This window comes from Phasianus colchicus, chromosome 1 (assembly GCF_987193195.1).
Source record: "Phasianus colchicus chromosome 1, bPhaCol1.hap1.1, whole genome shotgun sequence".
Taxonomy (NCBI): Eukaryota; Metazoa; Chordata; class Aves; order Galliformes; family Phasianidae; genus Phasianus; species Phasianus colchicus.
Window position 1 is genome coordinate 196,283,632 of NC_143436.1, and position 23,097 is coordinate 196,306,728.

General features: G+C 48.8%; 1 protein-coding gene across 1 annotated transcript; it reads left to right on the plus strand.

Annotated features, from left to right (window-relative positions):
- The first annotated feature begins 38 nt into the window (after positions 1-38).
- On the plus strand, positions 39-22,645 carry RNF169 (ring finger protein 169). The gene is made up of 6 exons (XM_031606121.2): positions 39-387; positions 8,947-9,023; positions 14,136-14,282; positions 15,061-15,173; positions 16,245-16,344; positions 17,613-22,645. The coding sequence occupies exons 1-6, from the start codon at positions 54-56 to the stop codon at positions 18,771-18,773; spliced, it is 1,932 nt and encodes a 643-aa protein (XP_031461981.2). The 5' UTR covers positions 39-53; the 3' UTR covers positions 18,774-22,645.
- The last annotated feature ends 452 nt before the right edge of the window (positions 22,646-23,097 follow it).

Below are 23,097 nucleotides of genomic sequence, written 5' to 3' on the forward strand. Positions count from 1 at the left end.
GCATGAGGGGCGTGGCCTCGCCTCAGCGCTCTGTCCCTTCAAAGTGCGGGAAGATGGCGGCGGCGGCGGCGGGCCCCGGGAGCCGGGCGGCGGGCTGTGCGCGGCGGGGCGGGCGGCGGAGGCGGCGAGGGCGGGCCGGGGCGGAGGAGCAGGAGGAGGAGGAGGAGGCGGAGGCGGAGTGCTCGGCGTGCCGCCAGGCTCTGGGGGAGGCGGTGACGCCGCCCTGCCGCCACTCGCTGTGCCTCGCCTGCTTCCAACGCTGCCTGCAGGGCCCGGCCCTACGCTGCCCGCTTTGCCGCAGCCGTTTTGCCAACCGGGCCCGCACCGACGCGACGGCCGCCGGAGGAGGAGGAGGAGGAGGCGCGGAGCAGCGGCCGCCGGACCCAGGTGCGGCGGCGGCGGCGGCTCCTGCCCCTCCCCTCCCCCCTCCTCGGCCCCAACCGCCGCGGCGGCAGCGGGGGGGGGGAGGGGGGGTGCGGGGAGGCGCTGGGCGGTGCCAAAAGGGGGCGTGGTCAATTTGCGTGGTGGGCGGGGCTTGTGTGAGGGGGCGGGGCTCTGAGGGAGGGGGCGGTGCGGTGGGAGGTGCGATGAGTTGTAGGGGCTCAGCTGTGCGCTGCGTGGAGGGGCTGTGGTCAACCCCTGCAGGCGGAGGGTGTGGGGAAAGGGGTAAACCCCCCAGATTTCAGGAGTTAGCTCTGTTCACGGCTTGAGATGAAGGATTTCAGACTTCTGTCTCCTTTTGTGGGGAAGCACTGGTGATGAAGGGGCCTGTCCACTTCTCTGGGGCAATATAGGAGACCGTAGGACCTGTCACCTTCTTTGGGAAGAACATGGTGACAGTGGGACCCATCCCCTTGCCCAGGATGGCACTAGAGGTGGGAGAACCCATTCACTTCCCCAAGGCAGCCCTGGTGGCAGAAGGACCCATCCCCTTCCCTGGGAAGATGCCAGTGACAAGAGGACCCTTCCCATTCCCCACAAAGATATTGGAGACAGGAGGACTCATCCCTTTCTCCAATACGTGGGAGACAGGAGGACCTGTCCCTTTCCACAACAGCAGAGACAGGAAGACCCATTTCCTTCTCCAGAAAGGCACTGGTGATGGAAGAACACCCCATCCCCTTCTCCAGGGCAGTGCTAGTGACAGGAGGACCCATTCCTTTCCTTCACTGTTGGCACCAGGAGGAACTGGGCTGTCCCGAGTGGGACAGTGTCACATGGCCAAGGTGGCACCAGTTTGGATCATCCAGTGGCCAGCAGCCAGTTGTTTTGTAATAGCATTGCCCAAATAGTTAATGGTTACAGAGGAAACCTGCTGGGGTTGTAAACACCGGATGAGTTCCTGCTGCAGTGCAAGAGGAAAGCTCTTGTGTTGAGGGACGTCCCAGTCTTTGTTGACAGAAAATCCATCATTTCCAAGGGTTTTTTTTTTAAGGCATTTCCTCCCTGTATGGAGAGCAGGCTATCTGCACTGACAGCACAGTGTGATGCTCCGGGGGACGATGCAGCAGTGTTGGCACAGATCATCTGCATCACCACGAGCACTTCTCCACCACTGGAAGCTCCACGTTGAGCTCCAGATGGACACCACAAACCAGCTGAGCTCTGCCCCAGCCAGTTCTCACCTCTGGGCTCCCGCCTCGTGCATGTGTCAGCACCCTCTCATTCGCCGCAGGAGAAATTGGCAGGATGAGCATAAACGGCTTAAATTGGTGGTTTGAACTCACCCCACTAACCTCCACTGGAAGCGAATTCGGAAGGATTTGCTGGATGTGATGAATAGAAGGGCTGTCTGGCAGCGAGCTGCGCCAAGCAGCTGGAGGACGGACCGCCGCCGAGCCACGCTCCTCCCCAAAACCTCCCACCAAGACCGTGCTTGCCCTGGCCTGGCCTGCATGGGAATATCCAGCCACGCTGCAGGAACACTTACATTTGAAAACAAATTAATTTCAAGTCTCTGCTTGTCTAGCATTGCCCGAGATGCATGTGTTTTGCAGCAGTCACATCGGTAATCGTTTTCTTTCTGAACCTCCTAAAACTCTGAAAATGTAGTGGAGGGAACAGCAGGGGATCTTAGTATGGAGAAACATAGAGAGTGCACCCGAACAGGGATGTGCCTATGGCGTTACCCAAGTGCTGGACAAACTGCTGCACTCTGCGTGGAACTGCCGACGTATGGTTGTGCTGAAGGCTGTGGAGTGGTTCAATTAACGGTTAATGAGGTGAGCTAAAATGAGCTCTCATCTGGAATGGTGTTCCTGGTAAGATCAGGCCTGTCCTGAAGCAGCACCAGGTGGCTGCATCAGACTGAAAGCTGTAAAGCTAATTGACTGCTTGTTCTGTGAGTCATGCTAATAGTGCAGAAACTGAAGATTACAAATGATAACCTACTAGAAGCAGAGAGAACAGGGGATGCACTTTATTTTGACTACAGCCAGGTTTATCATAGTCATAGACTAGCAGGGGTTGGCAGCTGCCCCTGACTCCTCCTGCTCAAGTAGAGCCACCAGAAGGCAGCTGCCAGGACCATGTCCAGGTGGGTTTTGACCCTCTCCAAGGATGGAGATTTTGCAGCCTTTCCAGGCAACTTGTGCCAATGCTTAACCACTCTGATACATTCAGTGGAACTTGTCTTGTTCCAGTTTGTGCTTGTTACATCTTGGTTCCCAAGAGAACAGCATGGATCTGCATCATGGGAGGTCAGGTGGGTTGAAGAAGAGGTTTTGTCCCGGAGAACAGTGTGCATAGCACAGCTCCCAGGGCACCGGGCACAGTCCTGAGCTCAGGGACCACTGGGACACTTCTCAGCCATAGGGTTGGGGTTTGGGAGTGCTGTGTGTGGCCAGGGCTTGGAGTCAGTGATCCCTGTGGGTCCCTTCCAACTTGGGTTGTTTTATATTTCTATGTTCTTCATGGCCCTTCATGGTCAAGGCAAGCAACATCCTCTCTTGCCCTCATCCACCAAAGTGGTCACCTCATCACAGGGGACTACCACATCAGTTAAGCCTGCCTTCTTTGTAAATCCCTGCTGACTGCTCCCAGTTATTTTTTTGTCCATCATGTGCTTGGAAATGCTTTCCAGGATCATTTGCTCCACCACCTTGCTGATGTCACGAGGTTGACCAGCTGGTCATTCCATCTCATTGTCAAGATGGAATGTCAGGGTAGTGACATTGGCTTTCTTCAGAGCTCCAAGAATCTTTCCTGGTCACCATGGCCTTTCAAAGACAATGGAGAGCGGTCTTACAAGGACATTGGCCAAATCTCAGCACACAAGTGTTACCCATCAGGTCCCATTGCCTCCAGTCTGTTTAAATTCCCTAATATGATTGCTGCTCCAGCATGGGTGAGTCTTCCTTGCTCCAGGCTTTCCCAGGATCTAGGGCTCCTGGGGCTGTTCCATGTAGACTGAGGCAAGGAGGCATTGAGCATTTCAGCATTTTTCCATGTCCTTTGGCATCAGCACCATGCCCACCAAGCAGGAGAATGATGTTTTCTTTAGTCTGCCTTTTGCTGTGATGTGCTTGTAGGAGCCTTTCTGGTTGCACCTCGTGTTACTTTACCTTTTGCTGTTTTCATTGCAACGTCTCTGTTGGTTCTGGTGAAGGTTCAGGAGGATCTCCAGTTGTGCACAGGTACCTGAGAGTAGGCAGTAAGGGCAGTGCAGCCAGCTTCTTCTCCATGATCCCTGGTGGCAGGCATGAATTAAACCACAAGAAGTTCTATTCCACATAAATTACACTTTTTTTTTTTTTTTTACTGTCCTGTAGCCAAGCACTGGCACAGGGACCAGAGAGGGGCTGAGGTCTCCTCCTTGGTGATCTCCAAAAGGCACCTTAGTGTGGGGCTGGGCATCTTGCTCTGGGTGACAGAGGGATCAGAGGTGCCCCCAGCTTCACCATTCTGTTATCAAACATGCAAGAAGCTGGTATGCTTAACTGTATCACTTGAAATCCACAGAACTGATTTAGGAAACTACTTTTTAATATCTTTTTTTTAAGTATTACAAGCCTATGAAAGATGCTACCTGTTGACATAGCTGAATTATTCCAGCTTACACTAACTAGCTGCTTCTGATTTCCAGTCTTGTTTTGTATCCTTCACTGGCATTCCTGCATAACAGTGGACTTGTGGAGGCTGCAGCTGGGATCAGGGGTTATGTGCTGTACAAACAGGTATGAAGACAAAGTCCGTGTTGTGACACTTGCCCAACAGAACTGGCTGGAGGTGAGCAGGCAAAGGTGATCTGTCTGCCTTTAGAGCCCCTGTGCCATCTCCTGGTGGCTTCCAGCTGCCCCACCAGAAGGACCTGGTTGGCCTGTGGGTCCTATGGCCCATCTCCCTGCTCCATGGCCATGTCTGGTGATGAGTTGCATCTGGAAACGCACCCATGGATGCTGCTGTAAGACTAATTTTGAACTGAAGATGCAATGATACAGGGTAATGCTTGTAGTACTTGGCTGAGTGACATTTCTCGTAGCCAAACAGTTGTCTGTTGAAAGCCTTGGAAACAGATAGGTGCAGCAGATGGGAGGCTGGGAGCAGGGCAGGACGTGGAGACAGGGGGTGCTGGAAGATTCAGCCAGACGAGATGAACAGAGACGCATGTACCATGCTCCTGGTGAGCTGCTCAGGCCAGGCTGCAAGAAAATGAGGATGTTTGGTGTTCTCCAAGGACAGCAGTCTACCTGGCATCGAGATAGAAAGAATCTTGTGGAAAGAAAAGCAGATGAGAACTCAGCTTTGTCATCTCAGACAGCGCAAGACCAGCTTCACCCACACGTGTCAATTTCTGCCTCTCACTCCTGATGTTACCATCAGATATTATGAATATCCTGCAGGAACTTGGAGAACCGAAGGAGGAGTGAGCAGAGAAACAGAAATTCAATTTTTGGGGAAAGAGCTTGATGAGGAATGGTAATAAGGTGGTCAAGGGGCAGAGAAGACTTCTGCAAGAGAACAGCAGGTGTTTCTGGAAGGGCCGTGGGAAGCCTGCTGCTTTCTACCGAAGTGGGATGGATGTGCCTCCTTATAGACATGTGAGTCATCCATCAGTGAAAACACCTCCATAAGGGGTTCCATGGCCACCTTTGTTTAAGGATCTGACCGCGTGGAAAACTTTGCCTGCTGTCTAATCGAAATCTCCTTTGTTCTAAAATCAGTTGGTTGCCTTTGTTCCTCTTCTGCCCAATAGCTCTGTAAAGCAATTAATAACCGATCCCTTTATAAGAGGGTGTTTTTAATTGCCAGGCCTGGAGCATGACTTCCTCATCCTTCCTCTGAGTGTTTTGGCCGCAGTTTCCCTTTCAGCCTGCCGGCCTAGACCAGTCTTGAGCATTTCCTGGTGGTTCCTTCATTTCCTGCCATTTCTGCAGCCTGTCTCCGGCTTTATTTTTCCCCAAGAGCACAGTGCAGTCACGATAAAGTCTTTCCACGCCGTGTGAACAGCAGTGATGTGATCCCACATCCACTCAATGCAGCACATTTCTTTCTTCCAGCATGGGTGATGCATGGCAGCTTGATGGCCTGTGTTAAATTTAAGACTGTCCAACAGAGGACATGTGAACAGGTTGCCCGAGGAGGCTGTGGATGCCCCATCCCTGTAGGTATTCAAGGCCAGGCTGGATGTGACTCTGGGCAGCCTGGTCTGCTGGTTGGTGACCCTGCACACAGCAGGGGCTTGGAATTGAATGAGCATTGTGGTCCTTTTCAACACAGGCCATTCTATGATAAAGGTGAGAATGTGTGTGATTATGGCAAGGCTGTGCCTTCAGGGGCAGTTGCCACCCATGCATTGAGCCTCACTCTTCTCCTGTGCTGCAGTCACAGAATCACTAAGGTTGGAAAAGACCTATAAGATCATCCAGTCCAACCATCCACCTATCACCAATGGTTCTCGCTAAGCCATATCCCTCAACACAACATCCAAACGTTCCTTGAACACCTCCAGGGTCGGTGACTCCACCACCTCCCTGGGCAGCCCATTCCAGTGCCTGACAGCCCATTCCAGTGCCAGTCATCTATGATACTTAAATTCTTTCTGATCTACCATTCAAATCAGTAATGAGGAGAGTTCTTAGGGCCAGCCTTAAACCAGTCCTAGTGACTGTGTGGGAGACTGTCCTGGTATGGCACTTGATCATTATCTCTTGAAAAACACTTTTTCAGCAGATGGTGCATCACCTTTCTGAGTAATGGTTATGCCCGACTATCTTGGGATGGGGTTTTGTGTGATTCTGAATGGAAAAAGCAAAGCCTTTTTGTTACTCATATGCTGGGATCAAGATTATTCTATACCCAGCTATCACAGGAACTGGAAGCCAAGCTGGGAAAAGCCACACGAGGAAACCTCGTGTGACGTGCCTGCCTCCCAGCCTGCTCTTCTTTATCCACAGAGGTGTGAAGCCAGTATTTAAGTTCTTTGCACCATGCTTGATTCCTGAACTCTCGTTTTCTTGATTTGTTTCTTTACACATTTCTGTGCAGAGTGAGATGTGGACAGCAATAGCATAGTGCGTGTATGAAGGCTGCTCTGAAGTACACACATCCCCCCTAATGCTGCCAGTGCCTTAATTTTCTCAATAAAGGGTGGATATCTCCGTGTCTACGGCAGGTGGAAAAATACCACTCACCCCTGGGAGATGTACTCCTGTCATTACTTGTTTACCCCTCGCCCCCTAATTATCTCACCAGCGATGGAGGTGAGATTGAATTAACACGAGTTGTTCATATACAGTGGTTGGGGACAGGAAAGAGAGGAAATCTTCCCTAAATATTCCTTTCTGTGTCCTCATAAGGCTGTTTATGATATATATGAAGCGTTCCACTGGCATATCTTTACGTAATTACTTAATAAACAGCTTTGAGTGAGTTAATTGCTCCCATCAGAAACCTGTTTCCAAACCTCTCTGCATTCACAGACAAAAAACTTGCTCAAAAGCAAGTTGTTTCAAAAGCATCAAGATCTCATTCCGCAAAGCAGAACACCAACTGGTGGAAGAGGCAACAAAAAGCTGTGAAAATCTCAAGATTTTAATTGTCTCTGCTAAGAGCAAAGGGGAAGAGGAGATGGCAGACATTCCTGAGAGCATCTGTGCAAGCAGCAGAGCTCATGGAATCACAGAATTGTAGAAGCGGATGAGTTGGAAGAGACATCCAAAGGTCACCTAGACTGGAGCTTTGGCTGCAGGATGAGGAACCAAAGGCTTTCTGCTCTGAGGTGACTGTTTTAGCATCTTTATATTCCATCTGCATGGAATATTCTCCAAGTGCCGCTCAGGAGCGCAGATGAACAGTGCCTGGCTGCAGTGCCAACTTTGGAGGGCTAAAATCAGGAAGGTTAGAAAATAGAAGGTGTGTTGTCCTCTCAAATGGTGCAGGAACCCATTGTATTTTTGTGATTGAGCACAACAGGATGGAAGCCCTGTCTGCAAGCATTGAGGAGTTGATGCTGATGTTGACTTGTGGTTTTGGTGTGAATATCATCCTCAAAGCAAAGCCCACATCCCAATGCCTGCCTTTCCCTGCAACCCTTCACTCAGAGACCATCGCTGCTCCTCTGCAGCTCCCTCAGGAGAAGAACCAGGCAGGAATTCTGTTGCAAAGCCAACCAAGAGGCAATTGCTTGAGTCTCACACATTGCCATCGTTCTGCTTGGCAGCATGTAGGGCGGCATCGAGTCAGCACCTCCAGCTGGGATTAATGGTGACACCAAAGTTAGGATGTGATGAAGCAGAGGTGTAGAACGCACGGTGGGTATTTCTGGGGACAAGGAGGATGTAGGATTGAAGGTCCAGGGGAGCAGAGATGCGCACAGCATGCCCCACTGATAGTGACTCTTTTTGCATTTCTAAAAACAAGAGTTAGGAATTTGGGCTGTCTTTTTTTTAGTGTCTCTATGAGAGATACCAGTTACTGCATAGTGATGCTGGACCTGGAATTGCCCCCACCTGGATGTGTTAGCTAAACCAGCAGAACTTTATAAGCGTCTCATCATTTAGGATCTCTTCTGTCTTGCTGAACTGAAGCAAGTGATGGGACTATTGCTACGGCTCACTCGTCTCCCCGGGTTAACCCACACAGTTTTATGACCCTGGAGGGAGGAAACACCTTTTTAGCAGGGAGGATAAGATCTGAAGCCAACCTAAAGCACCCAGCAGGAGCTGGTGGTTGCTGCGGGCACACTGCAGATGGAAATTCAACCTGATGACATGCACAGGGAGCTCAAGGATGTGATCAGCGCAGCTGGTGGCTGCCTTCCAGTGTGGGCACAGAACCATCATGGCACATGGTGGCACCAGCATGGCACTTTCCTTTATGGTGTGAGCTCTTGCAAGAGGGAATGGAAGGTTTTTCAAAGACAAAGCAGACTGTTAGTCTGTACTCTACTGCAAGAGGTTTGTTCCCTTTCGAAGCAAGGAAACCTTGCAGCAATTCCATGTGGTTTGGTACGCACGGGCACTGACTGTATTCCCACTCCATCGCTTCATCACTGGGAGTTCAGCTATGGGGGTTTTGTTGGTGAATTTAAAAGCCAAAAAGATGCAGTCAGCCATCAGCTTGGAGCTGTATCAAGGTCCTGGGCTGTGCCCGCAGGCACAAGCTGACAGGCAAACACACACCATTGTATTTGGTGGCAAAACAGGCAAATTGCAGCAAAGTAGAGGTGCCGGCCATGTGCTCACTTCCACATTGGAAATCATCTCTTAGGGCCAACATACTGGTGGTGTTTTGGGACAGAAAACACTCCCTAAGCCAGCAATGTGGGTATAGTGGCGCTGAGAAAATCCAGCACCAGCTGCATTGCGGACACGCTCGCTGCATTCTGCCCACATTACCAGCACTATTTGCAAAAACCTTTTGCGGGCAGTGGGGCAAAGGAGGAGCAAAGATGGGCAGCCCAACACCCTACATTAAATGTGCTTCCTTTCTCTCTTCTTTTTCCAGATTTTATATTCAGAGCACCCATCAAATTAAGCAAACCGGGGGAACTTCGAGAAGAATATGAAAGCCAGCTAAGGAAGGTAGAGTACTCTCTGTAAATGCAGTTTTTCTTCCTGAATCACATGGATTTCCATCAGGAATGCCATCCTACCTGTAAGGAGGCTTGAAGGGCTTTTCATCCCTGCTCTGTAACAAAGGTCATTTATTCCCTTTTTGCTGCTCAGCCAGCTCAGGGAGGTGTTGGCAGCAGCCAGGCGTGCAGAAGCCAGCTCCTGCTGCCTTGGGCTGCCTTCCAGAGCCTGGAGATGGACCGTCCTTGGTGGACCTCGATTATAAAGGGTTTGTGAGAGCATCTGTATCCCTGGAGGCAATTCTGTAGAGAATTTTGCATTTTGTATGTTTAAAAAAAGGGATCGTTTGAACCTAAGTCACTGAAATTCTCTGGCATGGGCTGCACAGAGCTGTGGGGGCCCCATTCCTGAAGGTGCCCAAGGCCATGAATGGGGCCCTGGGCAGCCTGAGCTGGTGGGGTCAACCAGCCCACAGTAAGAGTGAGGCTGGGAGGGGCCTTAAGGTCCCCTTCCAACCCAACTATGCCATGATTCCATGATTCTGTGATTCTATGAAATGCCTCCAATGGCTTGTCATGTACAGAAATTTGAAGCAAGAAACACTACGGCAAAAGCAAGGACTGCTGTAGCTAAGCATCTAATTGTTTCCAGTCCCAATTGCTTTATTCCCATAACTGTGCTCCTACTGTGTTCCTGGACTCCTGCACGATACTGCTGGAGCAGCACCATGATGCTTTCTGCTTTGGGATGTTCCCCACTGTTCAGTTTGCTTGCTGGGAAGACAGAGCAGATTTGTCACTGATAACATTTTCTTTGGGCTTTTGTTTGAAGGTCTCGACAACATAGAAAGAGCTGGAATGTTTAGATGGAAAGATAACCTCGTACACTGACTAAGCAGGAAAATACACCTTAGGTGGTATTTCAGGTAAACAGCTACTCAGGGAATGCCTGTATTAAAATCACACATGAATTAGGTGGAATTTTTAAAAGGGAAGGGTTTTCTTTCCTTCTCCATGTCTGCAATTAGTAGTGCAACCTCATTAGGATCACTTTGATTGTAACCTTTGGTTAATTGATGGTAAGGAATGGAAACTTCTTTGGTCCAGCCTACTTGTGCTGTGTACGTCGGGTGCTGCGGCTCTTCTAGCAACACTGAGACACTTTGTTGAAGAGGTGTTGGGTTAGGCAGCAGTGCAAGACTAAGCACTTAGAAACAAAAGTCTGGTTTATTAATTAACTTAAATGTGCACCACTGTATTTGGCAATTGAATTTATTTTTGCTGGAATCTGGAGGACGAGTCTGTTCTACTTAAAGAAGAAAGCAAGCTTTTCATGTAGGTATTAGCAGTAGACCTTGCCAGGATATTATGAATATCCTGGTAAGTGAGTGAGATAATTCCCACCATGATTTGGCAGCCAGCTCATCGTTTCTGCAGGTTTTCCTGCTTTCTGAGGCAGAACATCTCTGCAGGACAGACTTCCTGGCTAGTGGGTTCTTTGTCACCGTTTCCCAATTCTGATCACACAACTAACTTCATATACAACATACTAAGTTCATATAAGCAGTCTGAGTCACAGTCAGCTTGCAGCAGGCTGCAGAAGTCTCTGCATCTGCTGCTTGACTTCAGTAAGGAGATGCCACACAAACATGCACCAGCACCTCTCACTTCCCCATCTGTGTAAAGGAGATACTTGAATGTTCCTCTGGCATTTTGAGGATGTTTGGCTGTTGGCTTCCCCTTTTTGCTCATAGAGAGATGGGAGAGGGGTTTCTATGCCATCACAGCAGAAATTTCAGCTTTTCCCTTGCAATCTGGCAAAATCTTAACTCTTGGCTCTTTTAACTCTTGGAAGGGAGAGTCATATGGTGCCCATGATTTTCAGGGGAAACTTCAGAATTAGGCAGCATCTCCTATGCAGAGGGCTCAGATTTGGGGACCAAAGCTGGTGTGTAACTGGGTTTTCCTCTGTCTGGAGTCACATGGTGTCACCTGGTGGTGACATGAGGACAACCTTTATTGTCTTCAGCCTTCCAGCAGCTTTTACATCCCCCATGAACTGTTTTCCAAAGCTGAGTTCTGGACTTCCTTCCCTCCTCATGCAGTTAAAACCAAAGTAGTGGCCATCATTCTGCAGTGAGAAACTTAGTGGAAGTGGATCATCTTGTGGTGTGATTTTCTCGGCACTGAGTGACCTGGCTTTCAGAGTCAAGCACTTGCTTCCTACCTGCAGGACAAGAATTGTTTTCCTTTTATGCCGTGTTTTTTTACCCCCCTTTGTGAAATGACTGCCTCCTGGTGATGCATGCTGGCACAGTTTGTGCTTGCACCTTCAACTTGCTGTCCTATGGGTTTGCCTAAAATTCTTAGATATTCCTTCCTACATGTTATTATGTAAGCTTGTGGCTTTACATTTGGGAATTGGGTATGATTTTGTAAGTTGGAGAAAAAGCCAATATTCCCATCTAGTCCTTTCATTCATATGGAAGGGATGGAAGTGTTGGGTGGGATTTCAGTTGCCCCAAAAAGTCATCTTTATGATGAGCCTCAGTATGACCTTTTGTCTCAGGTACTTCCAGAGGGGCCTCTCAAAGCACAGAAACACTGCAGAAACCTCACAAAATGCACAGCAGGGTACTACCCATGTCTCAGTCACATGGCAATAATCTCTCTCAGTCAGATGATGTTCTCGCTTCAAATTATTAATAGATCAGGATTTCAAAGATGTGTCTTCAAGCATCGCTAAACTAGAAGCAAAATCTGTCTTTGGAACCATTTGCTACACACCCACCATCACCCAGATGAGGTTTTTTGCTGCTTTGTGCCTTCTCTTCTCCTCCTCCTCTTCCCTCCCTCATCCCTGTAGGTTCAGATTCAATAGAATTTGGATCCTTCCTCATCTGAAAATTACACTTTGCTTTTTGTGTAATGCGCTGTAAAGCCAGTTTTCTTTCTTCAGCTTCTAAGATGTGTTCACTCACATGTCCATGCTTATTTTTTTAACCTTGAGAAAGGGAAGAAAAACAGAGCGTATTTTTTGAAAAGCTAGTTGTTGTTGCAGTGTCACCGACTCTTTTCACATACTGTGCTGCAGTGCAACTACACGAACCCCAGGAAAGCTTTGTACCTTTATATCCATCAGCACTGGAAGGCAGAAGGACACTGCTGTCCTAGCAGGAAGATAGGAAACCATGAGGAGATCCCACACTGAGCTGTGGGGCAGAAACAGAACTGTAATTTCAGAGCAGGAGGTTGGAACTGGATGATCCTTAAGGTCCCATCCAGTCCAACCGTTCTGTGAATCCTTGTGCTGAGCACAACTGTGAAACAGCAGCACAGACCTGCTGCTGACAACCAGAGGTCAGACTTGTCAAGGAGCACCACCTATAGATGTGGGGTGGAAAGAGAAGTTCCATCCAGGCACCCAGGTGGGCTCTTCATGGCGTTATATGCAAGTGTTGAGTTCAGGAAGAGATGAGGGGCTGAGAAATGAGGGAGGAGATGTATTGTGGTGTTACCCTGGGCAGCGTGGCCAGATGGATCCAAGTGCATGCTGCACACCTTGTTCAAAAGGAAGAGATGAGGGGGTTGGTTCAGTCTGGAGAAGAGGAGGCTCAGGAGAGACCTCATTGCTCTCCACAACTGCCTGAAAGGAGGTTGTAGTGAGTTGGGGTCTGCTTCTGCTCCCAGGTGGCAGTGATGGGACGATAGGTCATGGCCTCAAGTTGCACCAGAGAAGGGTCAGGTTGGATATTAGGGAAAATTTCTTCTCTGAAAGTGCGTTGATGCTCTGGCACAGGCTGCCCAGGTAGGTTGGGGAGTCACCATCCCTGGAGGTGCTCCAAAACCATGTGGATGTGGAACTGAAGGACATGGTCAGTGGGCACAGTGGGGATGGGATGGGGTTAGATTTGGGGATCTTGGAAGTCTTCTCCAACCTTAACGATTCTGTGATGGTGCAAAGGAGGAGAGGAGGCTTTGTTGGCTCTGAGCAGCACATCCCATTGCAGCCCATCCATCTGTGACCACATTAGAGTAACCTTTTGCTTCAGGAACGCTGAAGCCTCTGTGTAGGCACAGTCTGGCCAGGAGGGGCTGATGAAGGGTCCATCTGAGCTGGTTATAAGCAGCCATTGGGCAGTAAGTTGTGCTTTTCCCAGCAGGGCAGCCCTAAGCTACCAGAGCTCAGGGAGCACTGGGATGCTGCTCTCAGCCACATGGTTTGAGATTGGGTGGAGCTGGGAGTTGGTTTGTTCCTCCCAACTTGAAATACTCTGTGATTCTAAGCAGGGGCAGTGAATGGAAGGAGCACAGTCTATGGGGTACAGCAACACCACAGTTCAGTGCAGAGCTCATGGGAAAACACAGCAGGGCACTGCTAGGGTTACCATGGCAGTTTTGTAGGATTCCTTGTTCAGCCTTCATTTGGGCTCATAAAGTGCTGTAGTACAGCACATGTAAGTAAAACAATGTTGCTTCACAGTCTTTGAGATTTGCTACCAGCCACGATGCTAAAAGTGATGAGAAAATGTCTAAAAGCAGGTGAGAATTCAAAATCAAGTTACAACTTTGGGACTCCTGTTGGCCATTAGAGGGTTGGATGGTCTCTCTGGATCGCCTCCATCCCAACACGTCCATGAAAAAACAGAAGTTGTTGAATAGCATGGGGATTGCCATAACTCACAAATGTGAATTCGGGTGGTGCTGTCTATATACCTGGCAAGTTGTGTGTGTAGTGTTGCAGTCCATTTGAAGACTGAAAAGTTGTAGCTTGCATGAAACTATTGTGTGCATGCATTGTTCTGCCCTATTAATTTGTAGTGTGATAATCCACAAGTAGACAGAAGCTTTTTTCTCTCGTTTAGAAACCAACTTGGCAGAGAATTCATTGTCAAACATTGCATCTAACAGTGCCTTTGCTGTTTTGCAATGATATCCCTGCTTTGTGTAGATGTAGAAAGAAAACAGTCTTCCCATGATTGCTTATGAGGAAGGCAGAGCAGAGAAATGGAGAGACAAAATTAAATGTTGTGGCCAAACTTTTTTGGAAAATCACTATTGACAACCAGGTGTGGAACTCAAGGCATTTCAATTATGCTGTTTCTTTTGTCGTTGTTTCCAGCTGAGAGAAGAAAAGGTACAAGAAGAAAAAGCTTCTGAGGACCTGATTCACAAGCTCATGCTAGACGATGTGGAAGTAGGAAAACGAAAAATGGAAGAACAGCAGAAAAAAGATGAATCTCTCGTGCTCAAAGTGAACCAAGAGTGTGTAAGTAAGCTTGTACTTTCCAGTCCGCATCAGAGGCACCAACCAGGTGAAATACTGCTGAGATTCAACCCTGGAGCAGGAGTTAGGTTTCTTAAGATGTTTCTTCCTTTGACTCTACATGCTTTCCAGGACTGATTTCTGGATAGCCCTGAAGGATACAAGCTAACAGCTCACAAAGATTCATACTAACAAGACCTATCTTCTAAGAAGTCTTATCATGACCACAAATGTCTTTCTGGAGGTTTGTCTCCACTTCTTCCACCCAGTTTGCTCACGACTGAAGGTGCAGCTGCACTGAACATGCAGAGGTGGCACACAACCATTCCTGGAGCGTGTCTCCACAAGTCCCTTACAGTGTGGCCCTATTTCTCTTTCCAGTTCTGAGACTCCATAGGAAATGCTCTTAAGAGGTAGAGGATTATTTGGGCTCTGGCTCATGTCCCATAGTACCTTTTTTGTAGGATTTTCTCAAGTTTACTGCTCATCCAGTGCTTGATCTTTAAATTACATTTGTTGGGCATATCACAGCCGTACATAGGAGCTGTGTGCTTATTTTTGCATTATTTGTTCTTTGGGGACTGGAGCTCTTACAGCTTGAGTGAAGAAAACTGCATGAGCATGTGCATCTGCTGGGAGGTTGCGTTCATAGTTTATATCCTTGAGGTCTCATCACATCAGAGGCTTTTGGAATATTAATACCTTTGCAAGAAAGACCTTTACTTTCCAAGTGATTCTTTTTGTCGTATATATCAGCTAACTCTTCCTTGATTGACTTCAGTTTCCTGAACGTCTCTCGGATTCAGAAAATGAAGAACCATTCCAAGGCAAACAAACACATCGGTCAGCATTCGTTTCCAAGACCAGTGCCTACTCCTTCGCTTTCCTTTCAGGGTAAGATGATGAGACTCCATTGAGGCTGATTAATGTGCATTACAGATGTAGCTGTCTTGTTCTTCTTGCTGTTGTTCCAAATGTTCCTGAGATGCTTTGAATTTAATTAAAAGGGTTGTTGCAGTCCAAAAAAAGCAGTCACTATTCTGGAATTTAAGAATTGGTAAATGTAGCATCTGTCTGATTACCTCCTGCCTGCTGTAAAATCCTGGGAGTTAATGCATTTACTGAAAAATCACTAACTGTAGATTTAAGTTGCAAAACTCAGAAGTAAAGAAGAATTCTTTATGTTAGATTCAAGTGCTAGATCTATCTCCAGCACACATGCTAAGAGGCAGCATCTGCCCCAAACCAGTTATCAGTGAGAGCTGCTGCATGAGGCACTGCAAGCAGCTGAGTAATGCAGTGTGACTTCACACAAGCAGCACACAGGCTTCTGTAGCATTGTCATTAACTCTGACCTCAATTAGTTACGAGGGGTAGAGGTGTCAGGGTATTTAGCACAGAGCCTTTGAACACAGACTGGTGTTGTAGGGAAGACTCGGGTGCTGTGGTGTAAAGCTGCTATTCCATCTGCAGCTTCAGCTGCAGATTTCCATGGCCAAAATCTTGGGCAGCGTCTGCTCAGCGCTGTGGCATCACCCTGAAGTGATGCAGGCAGCACCCACAGCCCTGCAGGGCTCATGGCTTTATTCCAACTCTTAACAAGATTATTTAGAATCAGAAAATCATCAAGGTTGGAAAAGACTACTTAAGATCATCTAGTCCAACCATGTGAACCCATCTCAAGACTATTGCTATCACCCATGACATTTCTGCATAACATACAACAGTTTGGTTGGAAGAGACCTACAGAGGTCATCTACCCCAATTGCTTTTGGTTGATGGCTTCATTCAGCAGTCTGTGTGGTCTCAGCATAGAGGTGGGCAGCAGACAGCTGTTCCCATCAAATACCCACCTCTGGGTTTGGGGCTCTGTTTGCAGAGACATGGTCCCAGGTTTCAGGTGTCCTTTCTGCTGGGGATATTCAACATTGCTCCCAAGATAAAGAGCAATCTCCTGCTTTACAGGAACCTAACCTCCAAGGTGGAAAGGAGTCGGAGCTGCAATGACACTATCCAGGAGAGATCAAAGAGCAGGCAGAGATCAGCCCCAGTCAACAAAACAAAGGTACCACCTGTTCCCAACAGCGCGCGGTGGGGAAGGTTTGATGTGTCACGTCCTTATCTGAGGTCATACAGTGCCAGCAATCTGCTTATATCAGATACTGGTTTTGTGGTGGTGTTATTGCCCTGGGCCAGTCACCTCCTTACAGCTCATAATAAAAACCTGCCAGATCCAGGGAATTAACGACATCTGTTACACTGTGCACCAGGCCTTATGTCTCAGTGGGCTGGGACCATGGTCTTGAGTCTCTTCTTAAAAGCTTGGTCCAGTTCTGATCTAAACTGGACTGAGCTCCAAGTGAGAGTCTGTGTCTGAGCCGCCCTCCCAGGCCATGCATTTTTTCAAGCAGATGGTGTATGGGCCTGGCCCAATAAAAGCTGTGCTGCAGGGATGTCCCACAAACCTGTTTTGACTCCAAAACAAGCCAGTAGGAACCATTTACCTTTGGCTGTGTGCAGCTTTTATGTCAGATTTATGTATGGGTGGGTTCTGGCACATCCCAGGTAGAACAGCATTAGGAGATGACAAGAAATGCTGCTCTTTGGGTCTGCCAGAGATTGGCCCCACACTGGCACTGTGCGTGGGGAATGCTCATGGAGGTTCCACTGATCTGCCTCTGGCACACAAACAACTTTTTGTAGAGGGGTGTGTTAAACCTAGGCCAAGTATTCATTCTTGCTCCCCTGTGCCTTGTTAGGGAGCAAAGAGCCCTCTGGTGACCAATACCTTTGAGGAGAGCAGCTTCCTGCAGCCAGGACAGTGCTGGGGCTCCTCAGCATTGTTTCACCAACAGAGGGGTTGCCATTTGCCCTATCCCAGTGGCCCAAAGAGCATTTCTAACACTAAAATAAATTTGAGACACAGATATTAAATTGGATAGAAGGAAAAGTTTTTTGTTCTGGTAAGGGTGGTGAAGCACTGGCACATGTTGCTCAGAGAGGTGGTGGATGCCCTGTCTGTGGAGACACCCAGGGTCAGGTGGTGGACTCTGAGCACTGATGGAACTGTGAGTGTCCCTGTGCACTGCAGGGAATAAGATCAGATAGTCTTTATGGGCCCCTTCTAACTCAAACCATTTTGTGATTCTGTGATGGTGCTGTGCTGTTTTGACAGTATTGTATGTCCAGTGTTGGTGGTGATGTGCTGTAACGAGACTGCATAGAAGAGGAGCTGAGCTGCAGCCCCATGCTGCATTTCTCCCCTTCTTGCCCATATTTTCCCGTTCCCTTCTCCATGACAAGCTTGTTGAGCAGCCAAACCTTGCCTTGCAGGTCCCACTCATCACCAGTGCATCAACACCTCTGCTGGGAGTCCTTTCCTCCACCCAGAACAACCGCTGCCTCTCTGCCCCGGACCTGACGGCGGAGAAGCGCCCACTCCTCAACCCCGCGTCATCTCTCTCAGCCCTGCACAGACCAGAGCGATCCATCAGCCCCGAGAGCAATGACAGCATCTCAGAAGAGCTCAACCACTTCAAGCCTATTGTCTGCTCGCCGTGCACACCTCCCAAGAGGCTTCCTGATGGCCGTGTCCTCAGCCCTCTCATCATAAAATCCACTCCGAGGAACCTCAGCCGGAGCCTGCAGAAACCGACCACCTACGAGGCCAGCCCCAGAATACTGAAGAAATGGGAGCAGATCTTTCAGGAGCGCCAGATTAAAAAGACTCTCTCTAAAGCGACCCTTACGTCGCTGGCTTTAGAGCCCGGGGAGGATGTTACACTTCCTGACATCACCCATAAGGAACATTCCCAGATTCAGGATGATCAGCTGCTGCCAGATGCGACAGGAGACCCTCACCCTGAGCTGGATTTCCTTCCTTCTATCAGTGAGATGAAGAGAGGGAGTGAGAGGAGTAGGGATTCCCAGGCCTTAACAACAGACAACAGTGCTGAAACAGAGATGCGATTGAACCCGGCCCCATTGCATGCACGCATGTCCGAAGCCCCTGACGTCAAAGCCAACGTGTTCACGGACAAATCCTGTCTTAATCTCGGCCCCAAGGTGCTGGGCAGAAGGGTCATGGGGATGCCAGACAGCAGCACTCTGGGGGTCCTGTCGGGGAAGAAGCAGCTGAAATGCCTGAACAACAGCGAGCTGATCAACGTGCAGAACAACACCTGCAACTCCGTCGAGAACATCATCAGTGAACAGCCGCCAGCGTTACGACGGGGACGGAAGAGACGCTGCAAAACAAAGCACTTGGAGCACAACGGCTCTGTCAAAAGACTGAGGCACACAGCAGGGGAGCCGGGCTTGGAGGAGCGTCTGGTGCGGGAGGTGGAGCAGAAGCTGCAGCAGGAGGAGGAGGACAGGAGGTTGGCCCTGCACCTGCAGCGCATCTTCGACAGCGAGAACAGGACAGTGGATAGGCGGAAAGTCAGGGTGGATCGGTACCTGCTGCGGTCGAAGAGCACTCTGGGTGCCAAGTAGCACTGGTGGACGATGTTGCCTTTCTAGAGGACGATGAGGTTTATCAAATTATCTTATAGGAAAGCTATTTTTTGTCATACTTCCACCCACGCTGTCGTTTTTCATTTCAGTGATAAGACATTCGAGGTCCAGTTCAGAGAGAAGCCAGAGTCCTTCCAGATTTATAAAAAAGAGGAAAAGTTCCTCCAGCCTGGCTGGTCCATTGGTCTGAGAGAGGTCTGGCATCCTGTGAATGCACTGCAGTGCAGCTGGTGGTTGTCCTGGCTGGAAGGCTTGGTTGCACAGGCAGCCTGGGTCCTGGGCATCCTACTCCATGCTGGAGTTCCTTCCAGCCTCAGCTGTTCCATGGCGGACCTCATCCATTCATTGCCATGTCCATATTCCACAAGAAATCGGAGCTCTGCTTGCAGAGGAAACCAGGCTGGTCCCATCCTGGGATTTGCAGAAGGGATCAGGGGATCCACCTGCAGTGCTGACCAATGAATGTATCTCGCTGGCTGCACCAGCAGTGCAGATCAGAGGTTGTCTTCTACAAGTAGAAGGCAAAATGCAGTGAAAAAAAGTTGTAAAATCAGGTTTTTATAGAAAAGCATTATAGGAACTTGTACGTTCATGTTAATGGTGGGGCAGAGAGCATCTGGAGCCGTCCTCCAGGCACTGCAACCCAAGGAACAATGCAGCTTTTCTCCCAGGGTTTCACCTCTCTTCTAAATGTTGAAGCCCAGAAAAGGAAATGCTGCTCTGATGATGGGAAGAAGGGGGCAGGCACTGTGGGCTCTGGGTAGGTGCAGTGCAGGAAGCGTAGCTGGCCTCTCCCAGCACGCAGTGAGTGCAGCAGGGATGGAATGGAAGCCCAGTACTCCTGCCGTGGAGTGCAGGAGGTACAAGCCATCCTCCCCACTGCTTAAACCACTACCAGCTCAGGTGAGCAGTGCACTACACAAACCTTCAAGGTAGAAGGTTGGGCACAGGGCTGCCATTGGCTGGGGTGCTGTTGGGCTTGGTGGGGTAGAGTTGTGCCTTTGGTGACAGTCACACTCGGGGCTTTTCTACCTTTTCCCTCTCTTCCCCATCATCCAAAGTGATTCTTGGGTTCTTGTGAGGAACTGGGCTCAGGAAGAATCAGCTTCATCTACGGGTGCTGCTTTGCAGTGCGTTCGGGGGAACGTTGGTGCCAGGGGACGAGTTTTGCAGGATGGACCTGAAGCATGGGACAGCTTGCTGTGACCAATCCCAGAGAATTGTCGTTGCCCATATTCCTCCTATCTAAAAAATGGCTGAATGTCTTCCTCTTTAAAAACAAAAAGAAAAAAAGGAACTGATTTTATTTTTCTCTTCCACGTCCTTGTGTGACTGCAAGGACCCTGGCGCTTTTTCCTAATGGAACTGGATTTTTTTTTTTTTTTTTAAAGAAAACTTATATTTTAATGGATAAAATTTATATATTTTAAATACTATATTTCAACAGATTGACATTTTTTGTTTTGAGAAAGCTTATAGCAGTGATTCCGTAATATATAGATTTGTATCCATATCTCCTTCACACACCAGCTGGATGCTCTCTGATCTCTGGGACCATCCCTGCTCCCTTGCAGCTCTTTGGACTCAAATCATGTATTGAATCAGAAGAAAACTGAGCAATTGGAGCCCCAATTTGACCTGGAAGAGTGATGTGGAGATCAACAGCAACAGCCTGAATTTGCCCTCTGCACTGGTTTCTATAGAATAAGCTCAGGATGGAAACTCACAGTGATTTTTTCTCCTCCCATGAGTTAAATTTGCCTGTTAATTTTACATCTTGTTGCTGCCTCTTGCTCACGGTTAATCCTGGAACCCCGAACAGTTCCCTCCTTTCTCTTTTCTGGTTCTCAGCACTCTCAAAACAAACGTGCACACCAAAACTCACATTTCCGTGGGGTTTCCACACTGAATGTATCCTTTCTTTCCCCTCTTAAGAACGATTATGGAGCCCAGTGCACCAGGCCAGTGTCTTCTTAAATATCTTTTTTTTTTTTTTTTAAAGACGAGTTACATAAATATTTATGTGTTAAACACATGGCTTCGGCAGCAGCTGGCTCCCTTAAAACCCGTCCCCACCTGCGCTGGGATGGAAGGAGACCTCCAAATGTTGTCTGTAGCTTGCACAAAAAGGAGTGGTATATCATTTCACTGATAAGAGCAGAAATCCCCGGCCTCCCCTGCTGTAATGGCAGGTGGTGGCCACAAGCAATGCCATCGGAGAAGCAGAATACCTCTTGCTGAGCACTGGGTGCAGCACAGGATCTGGAGAGGCCCTGAGATGGAACCAACCATTGGTCTGCATCTCCTGGAAAGCAGCTGCTGACCCTCATCCTTCCTGCAGTCACCTCCTCTTGGGGACTGGGGGAAGCCCACAGGCCAGCACTGGCTCCTGATTGTCCCCCCACCGTGTCCCACCATCCTGCACATCCCTAGGAGTGGGGTGCCATCACCCAGTGAGCAAATCTGCCAAAGATGCTGCCTGACTCTGCAAAGCAGCTCAGACACTTTGGAGCCCTCTGCATGGGATCAGATGTACAGAACGGTTCGTGCTCGGAGTCGGTGAGAAGAGAGAAACGAAGGAAAAGTGCCAAAAGAAAGGATGATGCAAGATGACTGTATGATGTTGTTCTATATTGTCAGTATTTTTCTTCCAATGCTATTGTACATGCAGTGCACAGTAGTCACGAAGTATAGCTTGAACAAGTGCTTCTTTGTATTGTATCAATGACAGCAAGGAGGAGGTAGAAGCCTTAAAGACTATCGCCGACGTTAAACTGAAGCCTTCAGCGCTGCTCCGGGGGCAGCGGCCCCACAGGGCTCCCAGCTCCTCATCATCTCCTGACCTAAAAGAACCCATCCCCCAGCATCCCTAACAGGGATCCCACTGGAAACGATCCCACAGGAAAACCAGGGCCCACCAAGGATTGTTTCTGTGTCACCACGATGGTCTGGGATGTAACCATGATGATGTCGGATATCACCATGACTGTTGGGATGTGACAGTGTAGGATGTCACTGACTGTTTGGGATATCACCATGACAGTGTGGGATGTCACTGTGGTGGTGTGGGATGTCACCATGGCAGAGAGCTGCGGGGCATTTCCTGGAGTACTGCTCAGTGCACCAACTCAGCACTGGAGCCATCTCCATGCGCAGTGCATTTCTGATGCAAACTTTTATCTTCCCTGTATCTTCAAAGCACGGCAACACATCAGAACAGCCCTAGAGCTAGCTACTCACTATGCAAACAGGAAAATCTTCAACTGATGACAAAAGGTTTCATGTATGCCTGGTTTTCTTGGTGTTTACTGTCAAACTGTTTGAAACAAATATCGATGTTGCTACACTTTTTCCAATACGCTTTAAATCGTTGTGCTTTAGTGTTCTCCTCCGCTGCCATCGGAGCACCGGTGCGGTGAGAGACTACGGTCATTTTGGATCCCAGCTGAACCACTGTGGCTTCATCTGAATGTTTTAAAAGCGATGGAAGTTGCTCAGAGACTGTTGACTTGCATGTGTAAATGTGTGGGTAAATGACATGCAGAGTCCGTCATGTTGTGGCTTCTGTCGTTTGGAACAGAGTAAATCCTGCTTGTGAAAAATTGTCACAAAACATGATATGCCAACCGTGTACAAATCCTGTATACCTTTTAACAGCATCGAGGACTTTAACTGCAGGACAAAGGCTGAGGTTAAAGCAGAATAAAACCAGGTTCTGACAGTGAGCTGCCTGGCTGTGCTGAAATTGCTGCGTGGGGAAGCCTAGTAATTCCACTGCTGCCTCTTCCGTGCAGATTCTGGGTGCCTGTGACCAAGTGCAGTTGTTGATTAATATTTTGCAAATAATGATAATAGCAAAGGTGAGTGTAATGACATTCTTCATATGGGTGTGAGCAGGTGGTGGGGAGTGCTTTTCCTCCAGTGCTCCTCTCGTTCCCCATCTCTTTGGATTACACTTGGTCACACTACTGTTTTCAGTAGGTGGGTTTGGGTTATTAATGCCTGTTTTGTGCTCAGCTCAACTCCCTGAGAGAGTTCAGGTCCAGCAGGCAGAGCCCTGGGGTGAGGACAGGAACACTGTGGCCTTGCTGAGAGCAGGTGGATGCGGATGGGGCTGTGCTGTCCCCCCACTGTGCACTGCTGCCAGAAGCACCCTGCAACACCCAGGGACTGTTTTGTGCAGGGGGAGAGAGCACATACCTTGTTTACAGTAATTGCAGAGCATGACAGTGAGCAAACACACCACTCTCATGTGCTACCACTGAAGCATTTCAGATGTTTTTGTGCTTTCAAGCTGGAATTT